Raw genomic sequence first — 14,361 nt, forward strand, 5'->3', positions numbered from 1 at the left:
CAGCAGCATCACTAGGGAACTTGTTAGAAATGCAGAATCTCTGCTGCTTCTGACCTGCTGAGTCAGAATCTGCATCGTAACGAGACCCCCAAGCCACTAGAAGGCTATTCTGTTTGAGAAGCACGGGGTACGGGTCTGTTCTATCCCAGGCTGTGTGCCTGGTCCTCTGTGGGCGTTGGCTTCACCGGGTAGAAATCATCTCCATTGTGCAGGTGGGGAAACCAAGGCACAGAGGCAGGGACTTGCTTGTCCATGGACATGCAGCTTGTGGAGTGGTAAGGTGGGAGGTCCCACACAGGTGTTTCCAGTTCCAGACCTGGGCTTTTTCCACCAGACCCCGCTGCCAGCCTGGTCTCATGCCTGGTCGGGTGCAGAATACACAGCAGGTTTCATCCCATCCTTCTTATTCCCTCAAGGTTCCCACCTAACGTCTTTCGCCTGCGTAAGCAGTCGCTGCAATAAGTATTCTTTAGTCTGTTTTTGGTGGCAGATTGAGAGCTACCCGGGGGCCTCCTCAAACCCATGTTAATTGAGGCATGAACTTGGGTGACATTTTAGTTCCATTGTCCATGCAGAAAGGATCTGCTGAGCAGAAGGAGGGTGGCGAGGGGAATATTTGACCTATTCAAAAGAGAAAATAGAGAAGAATTCCCACTTCCGTAGAGGACCAGTCATCACCCTCATTGCAAAGGACCTTCATCATTTAGAGCAAGAAGCCGGGTGATTCTTGGGTGCACTGCCCCTCTGGGGCCACTCCTGGGCGCCGGCACTTGTATTCCAGTCCCAGCATCCTGGGGACATCGTGGTCTCTGATAAAGATGAGCTGACATAGAGACTGAGTTACATGCTCACAGCTCTTTAATTCGCAGTAAACAAAGATCAAGAATATCCCCCAACATCTAGACTCAAGAAGCTGCTGCCTGCACGGAACTCTTGAGTTCTTGTTGAAAGAACTCCGAGGAAGAGAACTGTAAATATAGAAATGTGCCCTTTAGGAGCTCCAGCTATGATCAGAGAATCTCGGGAGGAGAAAGGAGGCTGCCCTGCCACTGAGTCTGGTTCTCTGCCTCCAGAAAATGAAGACTTGGAAGCCCCTGGTAGCAGGCTTAAGGGTGTAGTGATAATAGTCACATACTCATAGCTGCTAACACCGTGTGCCAGACTCTATGCTAAGTACCCATATTATTATACCCATTTTAAGGATGGGGAAACCGAGGCCCTGGATGACTTGCCCAAAGACATACACAGCTTGAAAGATGCAGAATGAGGATTTGAACCTACGTGGTCTGGCTCTTTTCAGTGCTACTATAAGGGAACTGACCTGACCCCTTCACCACAGAGAAGGGGGTGTGGTTCCCAAGGGTCATGAAGCAGAGAGCAGGTGGGATGTTCCAAATACTAACAAGGGTTTTTGTTATTGAGGCTTCTAGTTCCCCCAACTAGCAGTGTGATCCTAGGATGATGCAGAAGAAAGAGCTTGGGTTTTAGAGTCATCGGATCTGGGTTCAAATCTTACAACTGTGTGAGTTTGTACATATCACTTGCCCTCTCCAAGCTCAGTTTCCTCATCTGTAAAATGGGAATCGTAACACCTGCTTTGCAGAGTTACGAGGATTAGAGTTGGGAGGATTAGAGGTAATGACAAAATGCAGTGCGCTGTATGTAGCACGTGCTCAGGAGTTTTTATTGACATTATTGTTGCTATTAATCCACTGCAGTGAGAACAATGCTAGACCCAAACTAAGGTCAATAATTACACTAGATCATAGGCTCCTCAAGGGAGCGGTCTGTGTTTTAATTGTTTCCGTAGCCCTAGACCAGAGGTCAGCAAACTACAGCCCCTGGGCTAAATCCAGCCCACTACCTGTATTTGTAACTAACGTGCTTTTGGAGCACAGCCGCTGCCCATTCATTTACCTGTCTGCGGCTGCTTTCACACTATGACAGCAGAGTTGTGTAGTTGCAAAGCTGGAAATACTTATTGTCTGGCCTTTTGCTGAAAAGGTTTATTGATCTCTGCCCCAGACCGTAGTTTTAGCCCTGGTAGATAATAAGGGCTCAGTATTCTATTTCTCTAACCCTTCATGCTGTATCTGAATCCTGGCTCTGCCATTACCTTGCTGTGTGACCTTAGATAAGTTAAGTCCCTTTCTTCTCTGGGACTCAGCCTCCTTGAAAATTTGGTTTACATAAATGGTTCTCAAACACTGCAGCATAATCACCTGGGAGGCTTTTTTTGGATACGGATTCCTAAACCTCATCTTCAGAGATGTTGTTTCAGTAGGTCGGCAGGAAGGACTCCACAGTCTCCACAGGTGGCTCTGATGTGCAGCCAGGTCAGGTGTCCTTCGCATTTTCCTCAAACCCTAGTGAGCAAATGAACCACCTTCAAAGCCTGTGAAGAATACGGATTTCTAAGCCCCACTCCTGAAGGTTCCGATCGGTAAATCCAGGGTGTTCCTTGTGAGTCTGTAAGTCAGTTACAATGCCCAGGAGGCAATAGGGAATGGTAGGGACTGTGGTGAGCCAAAAACCCCATGGCCATCTAAAGGGACAGGTGCTATTCAGCTTTAACTACTTGTCACCATGTAGGAACATGGGGCCAGATCGTTTCTGTTCAGAGGGAAACCAAAAGTGGCTTCTGTAAAGTCTTCTACCTTTTAAATGTTGTCAGCTAATGCAATTTTAAAACATTCTTCTGGACAACTAAAATATATCCGTAAGAGGTATTAGACCTCCAGCTAAATGATTTCTGAGATCCATCCCAGCTATAAACATCTAGGATATAATTTATTTCACAGATATTTAAGTGATGCTTACTACATGTCCATCATTGCTTTAAATGCTTTACAAATGTTAACTCATTCAATCCTAACACCCTTTTTACAGATAAGGAAACTGAGAACAGAGAGGGCAGTAAGTGTCAGAGCTGGGATGTGGATCCAGGCAGGCTGGCTGCAGAGCCCAGCTCCTAAATGCCCACCTACCCTCATCCCCACTTGCTGACGTTGTTCTTCTTATTTCATGAGCGCAGCAGACAGCCCGGCCCACCTTCTTTGCCCGCAAGTTCGAAGCCGTGGTGAATCAGGAAATCATTGGGCAGCTGGACTATTACCTGTATGGGAACTACCCCGCGGGCACCCCGGGCCTCCGCGCGTACTGGGAGAATGTCTACGATGAGCCTGACGGCATCCACAGCCTGAGCGACGTGACACTGACCTTGTATCATTCCTTCTCCCGCCTGGGCCTCCGCCGGGCGGAGCTGTTGCTGCACGACGCCGGGGAGAGCAGCTGCAGGTGAGCCAGGGAGCAGGGGGACCAGGGATGAGGGAACGTCCTCCTCTGTAGGGGCTGCGGCTCCACCCAAGCTTCTCCCTAAAACCATCCACGCAGACATCCCAGCATTCAGAGCATTTCCTGTCTAAGCCTTCGTCACCGTTTTACCTTCGCAGGATAGCAGATCTAATATTTACCTAATTATTTCCTTTCTGTGGACTCATTCTTTGTGCTAAATATATGTATTTTAGAAGGAAGCTTTATGTCACCGTATTAGATAGTTATTTTTGTTCCACATGGAAAGTAATCATGAAAATACAGAACTTTTTTTTTTACTTTTTATTATGGAAAATGTCAAATATACACCAAATAGAGAGAAAAGTGTAACCCCATCTCTCATCACCAGCTCTAGCAATTACCAGCTCCCGGTCAATGCGGTTTCATCTGCGCCTTCACTCACCTTCCCCTCGTCCCAGATCAGTTTGATTGAAGCAAATCCCATAAATATTTTATCTCTGAAAATTGACTCCTTTTTAAAATGTAACCATACTATCATTGTTACACCTAAAAACATAACCAAAAACATCACGAAAAGGCATAACTATTATTTAAAATGTTCATGTACCCTTTAGAATCATCTCACCTACCACTAGTGGGTACCAGTTGACACTTCAGGAAAGAATGTTCTAGAATATATGAATAGAAGACGGAAGGTGGGAAAACGATTCAACATAACCCCACCTCTCCCCTGCCTTTCCCTAAGCCAGCCAACCCTTCTCATTTTGTGTACCTTCTCCTCCGTTCTCTAGCAATGTACATTGCAGATATTTCCACAGTGACAACAAGGCTTTGGTGTCCTGCTTCTTTCGCTCGGCATTATAATCCTAGCCCGTCTTCTCCTTGCTGCTCTGCAGCTTCCTTAAGGATAATGACCCTTTTTTTTTTTTTTTTTTTTTGCGGTACGCGGGCCTGTCACCATCGTGGCCTCTCCCGCCGCGGAGCACAGGCTCCGGACGCGCAGGCTCAGCGGCCACGGCTCACGGGCCCAGCCGTTCCGCGGCATGTGGGATCTTCCCGGACCGGGGCACGAACCCACGTCCCCTGCATCGGCAGGCGGACTCTCAACCACTGTGCCACCAGGGAAGCCCCTGCCTATCGTTTTTTGTTTTTTTTTGTTTTTTTGCGGTACGCGAGCCTCTCACTGTTGTGGCCTCTCCCGTTGTGGAGCACAGGCTTCGGACGCGCAGGCTCAGCGGCCATGGCTCACGGGCCCAGCCGCTCCGCGGCATGTGGGATCTTCCCGGACCGGGGCACGAACCCACGTCCCCTGCATCGGCAGGCAGACTGTCAACCACTGCGCCACCAGGGAAGCCCTAATGACCCTTTTTAATGCCACTAGTATTCCATTGAGTAGGAATTCCGGAGTTTGCTTAATTCAGCCCTTTCCTGTTGCTATTGTCAGTAATGGACCATTGTACATAATGTTCTGATGAATATCTTTTTGCAGAAAGCCTCTTTTATCCCCCTTCTCTTTTCTGATTATTTCCTGAGGATGGGTTCCCAGAAGTGCCTCTAGCCACTCTCCTTCTCCTTCTTGGTCTGCCTCCCACCTTCCTCTTTAAACAACAAAGAAAAAAAAGTATTAATATCAGTCTCTCCCCACTGAGCCTTCTGTGTCCCTCCCTGCCCCGCTCTTCCCTCTTCTCAAGAACAGAAGAAAGAGAGGAAAGGAACCATTTTGTTCCCTAAAACTCTGAAACCATGGGGCCCCATGCATGCACACCAGCTGGATTTCCACAGGGCTGCAACAGTTTTTCCCTCAGCCTTCCCTCTCCTCTCCCTGCGGGTTCTGGTTTAGTTAAAAGGGAGACCAGAATGGGTTAGGAACCCAGGACCTGCCATTTGAACTCCACTCTACTTACTAGCTATTGACCTTGGATAAGTCATGAACCTCTCAGAGCCTCAGTTTTCTCATCTATAAAATGGGAGTGATCATAAGCCTTACAGCATATGGTGGTGTGAGGTTTAAAGGGGATAATCCTCCAAAACTACCTTATGAGTTATGTATTATTATTATTAGCCCCATTTTAACAGTACGTATGAAGTGCTTGGTACATGTTTATGCTGTTGTTGGTATCTTAGTTGCCAATATTCTTAAACTGCCAAGAGCAGCCAATAGGGAGCCGGCTGTGTGAGCTACACGCTCCATCACTGGTTACGTGAACTGTTCATCGCTTCCTCCGCGCTGTTCTTTGCTGACCGTCCCCACTGTCCCCACTCATTCTACCTTTTCCCAGTCTTCCAGGGTCATCTCAGGTGCCACATCCTCTGTGAAACTTGCTAAGAGCTCCCCTGATAGCCCACCCCGTGCCTCTCCGGAGCCCAAAGCAGCCTCCAACACTCCCATGCACTTAGCAGCAGTGTCTTGGATCAAGGCCGTTGGTGAATGTCTTTTCCCCCTGCTGGTCCGGGCTTAGAATCCCTGGCCGAGGAACCACATGTGTGTCCCCAGTAGATGGCACAGTGCCCGATGCTTGGGAGGCAAATGCCGTTTAAGAGTAGTTTTAATCCCAGGCTTCATAGCATTTATAAGGTAAATAATCTTACAGAAAATTTCAGAAGATTCCTCCAATTGATTTATAGTTGTTGAAATTTTCACCTGGTATTTGTTTGGGGATTAAGCAAGCCATCAAGTTGCCTCAGGCCCGGAATCCTTTGGCTTCTACCCCATTTTTTATTATAATGGAACCATTGTGCCTCGCTGTGGGAAAAGCCAATATATATTTATGAATATAAGCCTGCAAATAAATCAGGACAAAGGACCCTTGTCCCAAAGGCAAAAAAGAGTAAATTTCTACCCCTGGGCTATCTGGGGAAACAGCAAGTGAAAACTTTATTTCAGGAGTCTCATTTCCTCTGGGCATTTCATGCAAATTGTGTCTTTCTAGTCTATAGTATAACCTTTCATAAAAATAATGTTTATTGATTTTTTTCTCATTAGGTAATAACGTTTGTTCATTGCAGAAAATCTCAAAATGGCAGTTTGAAAGTTTTCTTGTGAGCCCCATCCAGAGATAAGGAAGTCAGTATTTTATTACATGTCCTCAAATTCAGATGCCATCAGGACCAGGCAGGAAGCATGTATCCTCAGCACGGGGTGGGCTGACCTGTAAACCAGGGACCCCCGCCGGGGCCCCGGTGCTGAATGCCAGCATATCCTTGCCCTCCGGCACATTCCTTGTAGGAATGTACCTTTGGAGTTGCCAGTCACATCTCCTGAATTTTCAAGACAAATCAGAAATCTGCAGTTTTGTGTGAGCCTCCTAATTTTTTAATACCCACCTCATTTAAATAAGAAGCAAAAGCACCTTTGGGCCAAGTGAACGCACCTGAGGCATCCTTTAGGTCCTATTGTATTGCACCTGGCATCTTGTTACAACTCCCTTCTTAGTCTTAATTACTTAATTACCATATAGAGTCTAGAGGAGGTACCAGTGGGCTTTGTGTTCTGTCCTGGGTTACAGGTTCCCTAGATGTACCTTAGAAGCAAAGGGTTCAAGAGAAAATCCTTCTAGAATCTTCCCTCAAACAGTAAGTATGGATTGAGCACCTACCATGTGGCAGGCTCTGTTAGGCACTGGGTGCTCAGCCATGACCCAGACAGACCAGGTCCCGAGCTCAAGGCCCTCCCATGCTAGTGTGAAAGCAGGCTGTACCCCAGCTCACAGAAGCAAGAACAGAAGATCTATAGAGAATGAAGAATGAAGATAAACTCAAGTAACAGCAGTGAGCTGGTGACTTAAGTTCAGGGGTCAAGGAAGGTCTCTCTGAGACGGTAACATTTAAGCAAATTAAGACAGAGACAACTGTGCAACCTTAAGAGGAAAAGAGCATCTCCAGCAGAGAGAATGTCCTATGCAAAGGCCCTGAGGTGAAAATGAGCTTAGCATGTTCAAGAATCCAAAATAAGGTCCACGTGGGGCTTCCCTGGTGGCGCAGTGGTTGGGAGTCCGCCTGCCGATGCAGGGGACATGGGTTCGTGCCCTGGTCCAGGAAGATCCCACATGCCGTGGAGCTGCTGGGCCCGTGGCCATGGCCACTGAGCCTGCGCGTCCGGAGCCTGTGCTCTGCAACGGGAGAGGCCACAACAGTGAGAGGCCTGCGTACCACAAAGAAAAAAATAATAATAATAAGGTCCACGTGGCTAGAAGGTGGTAGATTGGGACGGAGGGAAACAATGAGGCTAGAGAAAGAGGTAGGAGTTTTAGACCAGGTAAGGAGTCTGGGTTTTACTCAAGCATAAGCAGAACCCCTTGCAGTATTTAAGGAAGGGACAATGCATATTGCTACTATGAGAATCAGTTATAGCAGACAAAAGTAGGAGGAAGACGAGTAAGGACGCTTCTGCAAAGGTCCAGCAAGACGTGATGTTGGCTTGACCAAGATGCTGGCGGTGCATAGGACAGTAGAGGATGGATTCAGGTGGAGAAAACAGGATTTCTTGGAAGAAGATAAGGGAAAGCGAGCAACCCAAGATTAACTCCTAGATTTCTGGGGCACTTGACCATTGCTCGTTTGCCTGACCCCTTAGCAGCGCCCCATACAACTGACCACCGCCTTCTGGAAACACTTTCTTCTTTTAACTCCCATGACAACAATCTGTCCTGCTTTTCTTCCACCTTTACTAGTCAAACACTGACGACCTTACAGAACAAACACTGACGACCTACTATTTACCTATTGCAATAATGTCGTGTAACAAGCCCCAAATCAGTGCTTTGAAACGTTAAGCATTTCCAGAGCCTTCAAGTTTGCAGGCGAGCTGGGCAGTTTTCCTGGGCTCAGCTGGCGTCTCTCCTGCATCTGCAGCCAGCTGTAGGTCTTGGCTGGGAGTGGTTGGCGGGTCTAGGATGGCTTCGGCTGGGATACCTGGGGTGGCTCTGCTCTGCTCTGAGTGTCTCATCCCTCCACAGGCTACTCTAGGCGTGCTCTCATGGTGATCACAGAAGAGCAAGAGAGAGAGTGGAAACGTGCAAGGCTACTTGGGGCCCTGGCTCAGAACTGGCATGATACATCCCCCTCTTCTGGCCAAAGCAGATTTGAGATGGGGGAATAGACTCACCTCATCGGTGCAAGGAAACCTACAGAGTCACATGGGAAAGAGACAGGAGAGGTGACAAATTGCAGACATTAATGTAGGCAACCCCAGGACGCTCTCACAGTGCCATCTATGCTGTCCACAGTCGTCACTAGCCACAAGGAGACATTTAAGTCTAAACTAACTACAATTTCAAATGCAGTTCCTCGGTTACACCAGCCACATTTCAAGTGCTCAGGTGTCAGAAGTGGCCGAGGCTACTGAACTGAACTGCACAGATGCAGAACATTCCATCGTGGCAGTGAGTTCTGCAGCACAGTCCAGAGGGAGGGTTTTCTGCTTCCAAAGTCCAGACCAAAGTGGACTTGCGTGGGCCGGGAATGCCCAGCAAGCAGTCTGAAGACAGTGCAGGTTTTTTTTCTCAAAGCCCCGAAGGCATCCGATAACAAGGCAGTGATTTCGGGAGATGCGTAACACAGGAAGGCAGCTTCCCTAACTGTTATAATCAGACATAAAGACTTAAACTCCAGAGCAGGACCAGAGGAGAGGAAGGCTGAGAGGGACAGTGATTTGTGGAATGCTGTCATTAAGGAACCACAAGCACCCTCTAAGTACCATGCGCCTTACACACTGCAGAAGCCGACAGCTTTTCATTTCACAAGTAGGAAGGACAAAGAACTGGGCTCGTCCAGGCTCCTCCCTCCTTCTCTCTTCACTCCCCCCTCCTCTGGGCATCTCTGCTTAGCTTCCCTGCCCCTTTCAGCGAGAAGCCTTTGTGGATCAAAGGCACGCATCTTAAAACGAGCTACCTACTTGTGTATGTACGAATTTATCTCAGTTTGGCAATAATTTTTAAGGACCATACCCAGTGCCACTGGTAAGGACAGTGAAGTGTAAATCAGTACAACCTTTCTGACAAACTTGGGCAGCAGACATCAAGAGCCCCTTGGAGATTAGAGAGGAAGAAAGATGTTCCCCAAAACATTTTTGCTCAAGGATGTTTAATGCAGCATTGTTTAGAATGGCAAAAAATTAGAAACCAGTTGAGCACCCAATGATGGGGAACTTTCTCTATAATATAATAATACCATATTTGGTATTATATTTCCATATCATGGTATTACATACAATGGAAGAATGTATACACACACACACACAAATCGTGTTTTCAGAGACTATTCAAAGACATGATAACGCTCAGGAAATACTATGAAGCAAGAGCAGGATATAGCCAGTGTGTATATTATGGTCCCAGCTCTGTAGGATTTATGTAAATATGTGTGTAGAAAATAAGGCTGAAAAGAAATATGTCACGATGACATTGTTTGCACACCGTTGTCGCTTCTCAGTACCTAGCACTGGAGGGCCAGTGAATGTCTGTGAATTGACATCACCTATGGAAGGAAGCATCAGAAGTCGTCGTTTCTATTTTCTTGATTGTGCTTTCACACAGTCAGCATGTGTTACATTTATGATCAGCAAAAGGTTACTGTTAACAGTTATTGAGATCATAGAATCACAGGAAGCAGCTTTCAGGAACACAGCGAGCTTTGTATAAAATGGGGATTATTTTAAGGACAGGACCAGCGTGATGGGTGGGGAACCCCACTGGGATCCAACACACGTCCAGCCCTGACCCATGAGCTTGCATGAGCCTGTGCATGTTTTTCAGGTACTATCCAATGGGCCACCCAGCCTCTGTCCACCTCTACTTCCTTGCTGACCGTTTCCAGGGCTTTCTGATCAAGCATCATGCTACCAATCTGGCCGTGAGCAAACTCGAGACCCTGGAGACATGGGTGATGCCAAAGAAAGTCTTCAAGATCGCCAGCCCACCCAGCGACTTTGGGAGGCTTCAGTTTTCTGAGGTAAGAGGCCAGAAACTACCACACGACATCCCCTCTGGCAGTCCACTTGCTGGGTTCTGTTTCTGCTCTGACACTTGTAGTTGGAGCTGGAGGAGAAGAGGACTTGAAGAGGCCCAAAGATAAGCTGGCCCTGTGCCTGGAGAAGGTTCAGGGTGGTCGATATCAGTGCACCAACCAACCCGGAGCTTTGGTATATTTTTATAGTAGAACTTCTATTCCTTTTCATTTTTCACCCTAACAGGGGATTCCTCCTAAACCTGTGTTAGTAATAAACCGGTAACAAACCAGTTTCCTAATGAAGTTGCGGCATGAGTCCCATCTTACAGATTGGAGAACTGGGGCCTATAGAGAGTCAGTGATTTTCTGGATCGTAGCTAGGAAGCAGGAGAGCTCCACATTGAATCCAGGTCTCTTAGGCCACAAATCCCATGCTTAATTGTGCTTTTGTTTCCCCAGTTCCTAACACAGGGTTTAACTCAAAGTAAGCACCAGATCAGTCATTGAATGGATGAGTGAATGGGTGCATGCGTGCATAGGGGGATGAACAGAGGTGTCAGTGGATGGACAGATGGTCTGATGCACGGGTCCATGGGATGCAGTTCCCACCTCCCCAGGACCGCACTGGCTTTTAGTTACTTTTCTGCCTGGGGAGATGGATTCACCTAACACCACCCTTGTACCATCAGCCCCACCTTGAGACCTGAAAGGCCCTACACGATCTGGCCTCTGTCTGCTTCTCCAGCCTCAGCCAGGACCACTCTTCTTCCCGCTCACTCTTCTTGCATCTTTGTCACACATGCCAAGTTGGTTCCTGCCTCGGGCTTGACACATGGTGATCCTCCTTCCTAGAATACTGTCCCCCAGGTTTTCACCTTTTTTGTTGTTGTTGTTCATTCTGATCTAAGTCCACATAGTGCACCTTCAGAGAAGCCTTCCGTGCCCACCCACTTAGGCCGCATTTCTACACCCAACACATCTCTATTTTATTTTTTTCTTAGCATTTACCATCTCAAATGATCTTGTTGATTTCTCTGATCACTTGGTGATTGTCTGCAAGAGAGCAGAGATCGCAGCACTGGCTCACTGCTGCACCCTCAGCACATACAAGAGTACACAGCCTTCGTAGATGCTGAATGAGATTTCTGAATGAGTGAGTGTACGTGCTTGGGTAGCGATGCTGGTGGGAAGGGGAGACATGATCAAGCTTGGTGAGCGTTGCCCACACAGAATTCCAGCACCTGATTTCTAACTTCCCCATGTCAGCAAGAAGCTAAACGGGTGATTTCATTCCCAGAGTTCAGCATCCCCAATGTGTTTGGCTGCTGGGTTAGGGATGAAGAATCCTGTTTTAGAATATGGAGAATCTTGAAGGTCAGGAGTAGGGTGGGAGGAAGTGTCTGAGTTGCTTCCATTTTCCTTGCTGGTCCTTTTCCAGTCCCTCTGGCCCCGCCTGGCCGACCTGTGCCCGACTGGATGGGCACTGAACAGGCATGGGTGGAAGTTTCTTGTTCAGCCACCATTTTCAGTTAAGGCTCCACATGGATTGGCCGGATCCGAGCTGCCATGGGAGCCCACTCCATAAATTACTGGCGTCAGGGGGCAATTAGACGCTGTCCCAGTTGGATTCTGTGCTGGGGGCCCAAGAGGCCAGTTGAAGACATTAATGTCCCATTAGGGAGATGGATGCCTGGTGGCTGGGCTCTCCCTGTTTATCAGCCTGCCAGTGGGTAACTGGGCACTTCGGCAGTGACAGATGTTGGCCCCTCTGTGACTAGTGATTTGTGAGGCTTTCTGCTACAGCTCTGGTGCCCTTGGTGTGGGAACCACCCAGCTCTCTGGCAGAGTAACAGCATGTGATGCAGGGAACCCTGAAACTTGTGTCTTGATTTTTTTTCCCCTTAGTTTTAAGGCAAACAGTGTAAAATTGGATGTGAAGGGGGGAACGAACTGCAGGGCCACTTTGTGGGCTATTGAGAACCTCCATCGGGTCAGCACTGTCCCAGGGCTTTGCATAGGGCCTGGCTCGTGGCAGGCGGCCAGTGTCATTGAATAGCTCCGATTTCTCCATCCCTGGGAGTCCCATGTTAGTGGCTTAGAGGAAACATGCTCATTCCTTCAGCAGGCAGCCCCCAAGTGCCTACAATACATGAGGTGTGGGAGGGGCAGTAGTGTACCAGACAGACCAGGCCCTTGTTATTGTGGAACTGCAGTCTAGTGGGGCACTCGGCCAATGAGTGAGCAAATAAATGAACAAAAATGCTCCAGTTAAAGGCAAGTATTATAAAGAAAATAAAACTTCATTCATGTGATTCCTGAGGACTTGAGAGGCTGGTAGGGACAGCTTTCTGTTACCAAACCAAACTTGGGTCTGCTCGCCCAAGCACAGCAAAGCCAATCTACTGACACCGGGTTGTGGTGAAGGAAAGCACAGCGTTTATTCTAGGGCGCCAAGCAAGGAGTCCAGGCAGCTAACCCTCAAAAGACACAAATTCCCTGATGGTTTTTCGGGAAAGGTTTTTAAAGACAGGATGAGGGAGGCCGGTTGTTGGGTGAATCATCAGCTCATGGACATTCTTCTGATTGTTTGGTGGTGAGGTAATCAGGAGTCAACATCATAAACCTTCTGGTTGCAACCCATCTGGGGGCTAGTGCTTGTGGGCAGCATACAGTTAACTTCTTCCACCTGGTGGGGATTTCAGTATCTGCAAAACAGCTCAAGGATATGGCTCAGGATATTATCTATAGCTCTTGAGGAGGAACTAAAAGGTCCTTGACTTTGTTTAATGACTAAACTAATATTATTTTGTCTCACTTGACTGTTTTCCTTTCTTTCTGAATTTTCTCACTTCTCTAATTAAATTTATTCTGTGGAACTCAAGGAAGGCCTAGGAGGCTATGAAGTTTTTATTCCAGACAAGAGGCAGGTGGAGGACCTAGGAGGATCTGTCTGGAGAAGGCCCCATAGAGTCCTGCTGGGTTACATTTGATGGAACGATTCATTTGGGAAGGCTTTTCTAATGAGATAACTTTAGGGTTGAAACCTGTGAAAGAGTCAATGGTGGGAAGACCTAGAACATTCTTGGATCTTCCAAGAGAAGAGCATGCACAAAGGTCCTGAGGCTCCAGGAAGGAGGTTGGCATATTCAAGGAGCAGCAAGGCCAGTGTGGCCAGTGAGAAGGAGGAAGGTCTCAGGGGGGCCAGAGGACAGATCATGAGGGGTCTCGCAGGCCCTGGAAAGAAGTTGGAATTGCATTTCAGGTGCAGTGGGGAGGAAGCCTTGGTGACTTTGAAGCTGGGGACCAGTATATTGAGCTTGAACTTCAACACGTACTTAAATTTGAGTAATTGACCACTTGGCAGTGAATGGCAGTGGACTTCCACAGTGAGGCCTGGTGAGAAGACCTTGAGGGCCACAGATGATGTGACAGCAATGGGGCTCCCTCTCGGGCAGCCCCGCCTCCCCTCATGTTTGGAGGCAGTAGCTGATTTCCTCCTCCTCTCCTAGATATAGGACAAATTCAAGTTTCCCACCGTCAGCTGCTCCACAGCTCTTCCACCTGGGTTATCTTGGTTTTAGAACTCAGACTTAGGAGACCTGTTCACCCCCATTTCTCTGGGGGATCCAAAGATGATGTTCTGGACTGTCCCCCCGCTCCCCTAACGGGTCATACATCCCTTCCTTAAGTAGGACCCCAGAGTGGTTTTGTGATCATTGATCCATTTGTCCATGTGCTCGGCCCCTAATCTTTCATGACACATGTAGATAACGGATGGATTGATAGAGATATTGAGCACCGACCACATGCTCAGCACTCTTTTCGGCACTAGTGATGTAGTAGTGAACAAGCCAGATGTAGTCCCTGCCCTCATGCAGTTGACAGTTTGGGGTTTTTTTTATTTTATTGAAGTATATTTGATTTACAATGTTGCATTAATTTCTTCTCTACAGCAAAGTGACTCAGTTACACACACACACATATATGTGTATATTCTTCTTCACATGACAGTTTTGAGCTATGGAGAGAGACGTAGATAGATAGATAGATAGAGATAGATGATAGATAGATAGATAGATAGATAGATAGATAGATAGGTTAAAAGGCTATGCTGGGCAAATG

The 14,361-nt window shown here is 47.6% G+C and overlaps 1 protein-coding gene across 2 annotated transcripts in view; it reads left to right on the forward strand.

Moving 5' to 3' along the window:
• XYLT1 (xylosyltransferase 1) overlaps positions 1-14,361 on the forward strand; it is a 312,287-nt gene that overhangs the window by 270,596 nt on the left and 27,330 nt on the right. For both annotated transcript variants that reach the window (XM_033416459.2, XM_004285733.3), the window contains exons 9-10: positions 3,035-3,297; positions 10,047-10,242. In XM_033416459.2, coding sequence (XP_033272350.1) covers positions 3,035-3,297; positions 10,047-10,242 — 459 coding nt within the window. The remainder of the gene's footprint in view (positions 1-3,034; positions 3,298-10,046; positions 10,243-14,361) is intronic.

Source organism: Orcinus orca, chromosome 16, assembly GCF_937001465.1.
Source record: "Orcinus orca chromosome 16, mOrcOrc1.1, whole genome shotgun sequence".
NCBI lineage: Eukaryota > Metazoa > Chordata > Mammalia > Artiodactyla > Delphinidae > Orcinus > Orcinus orca.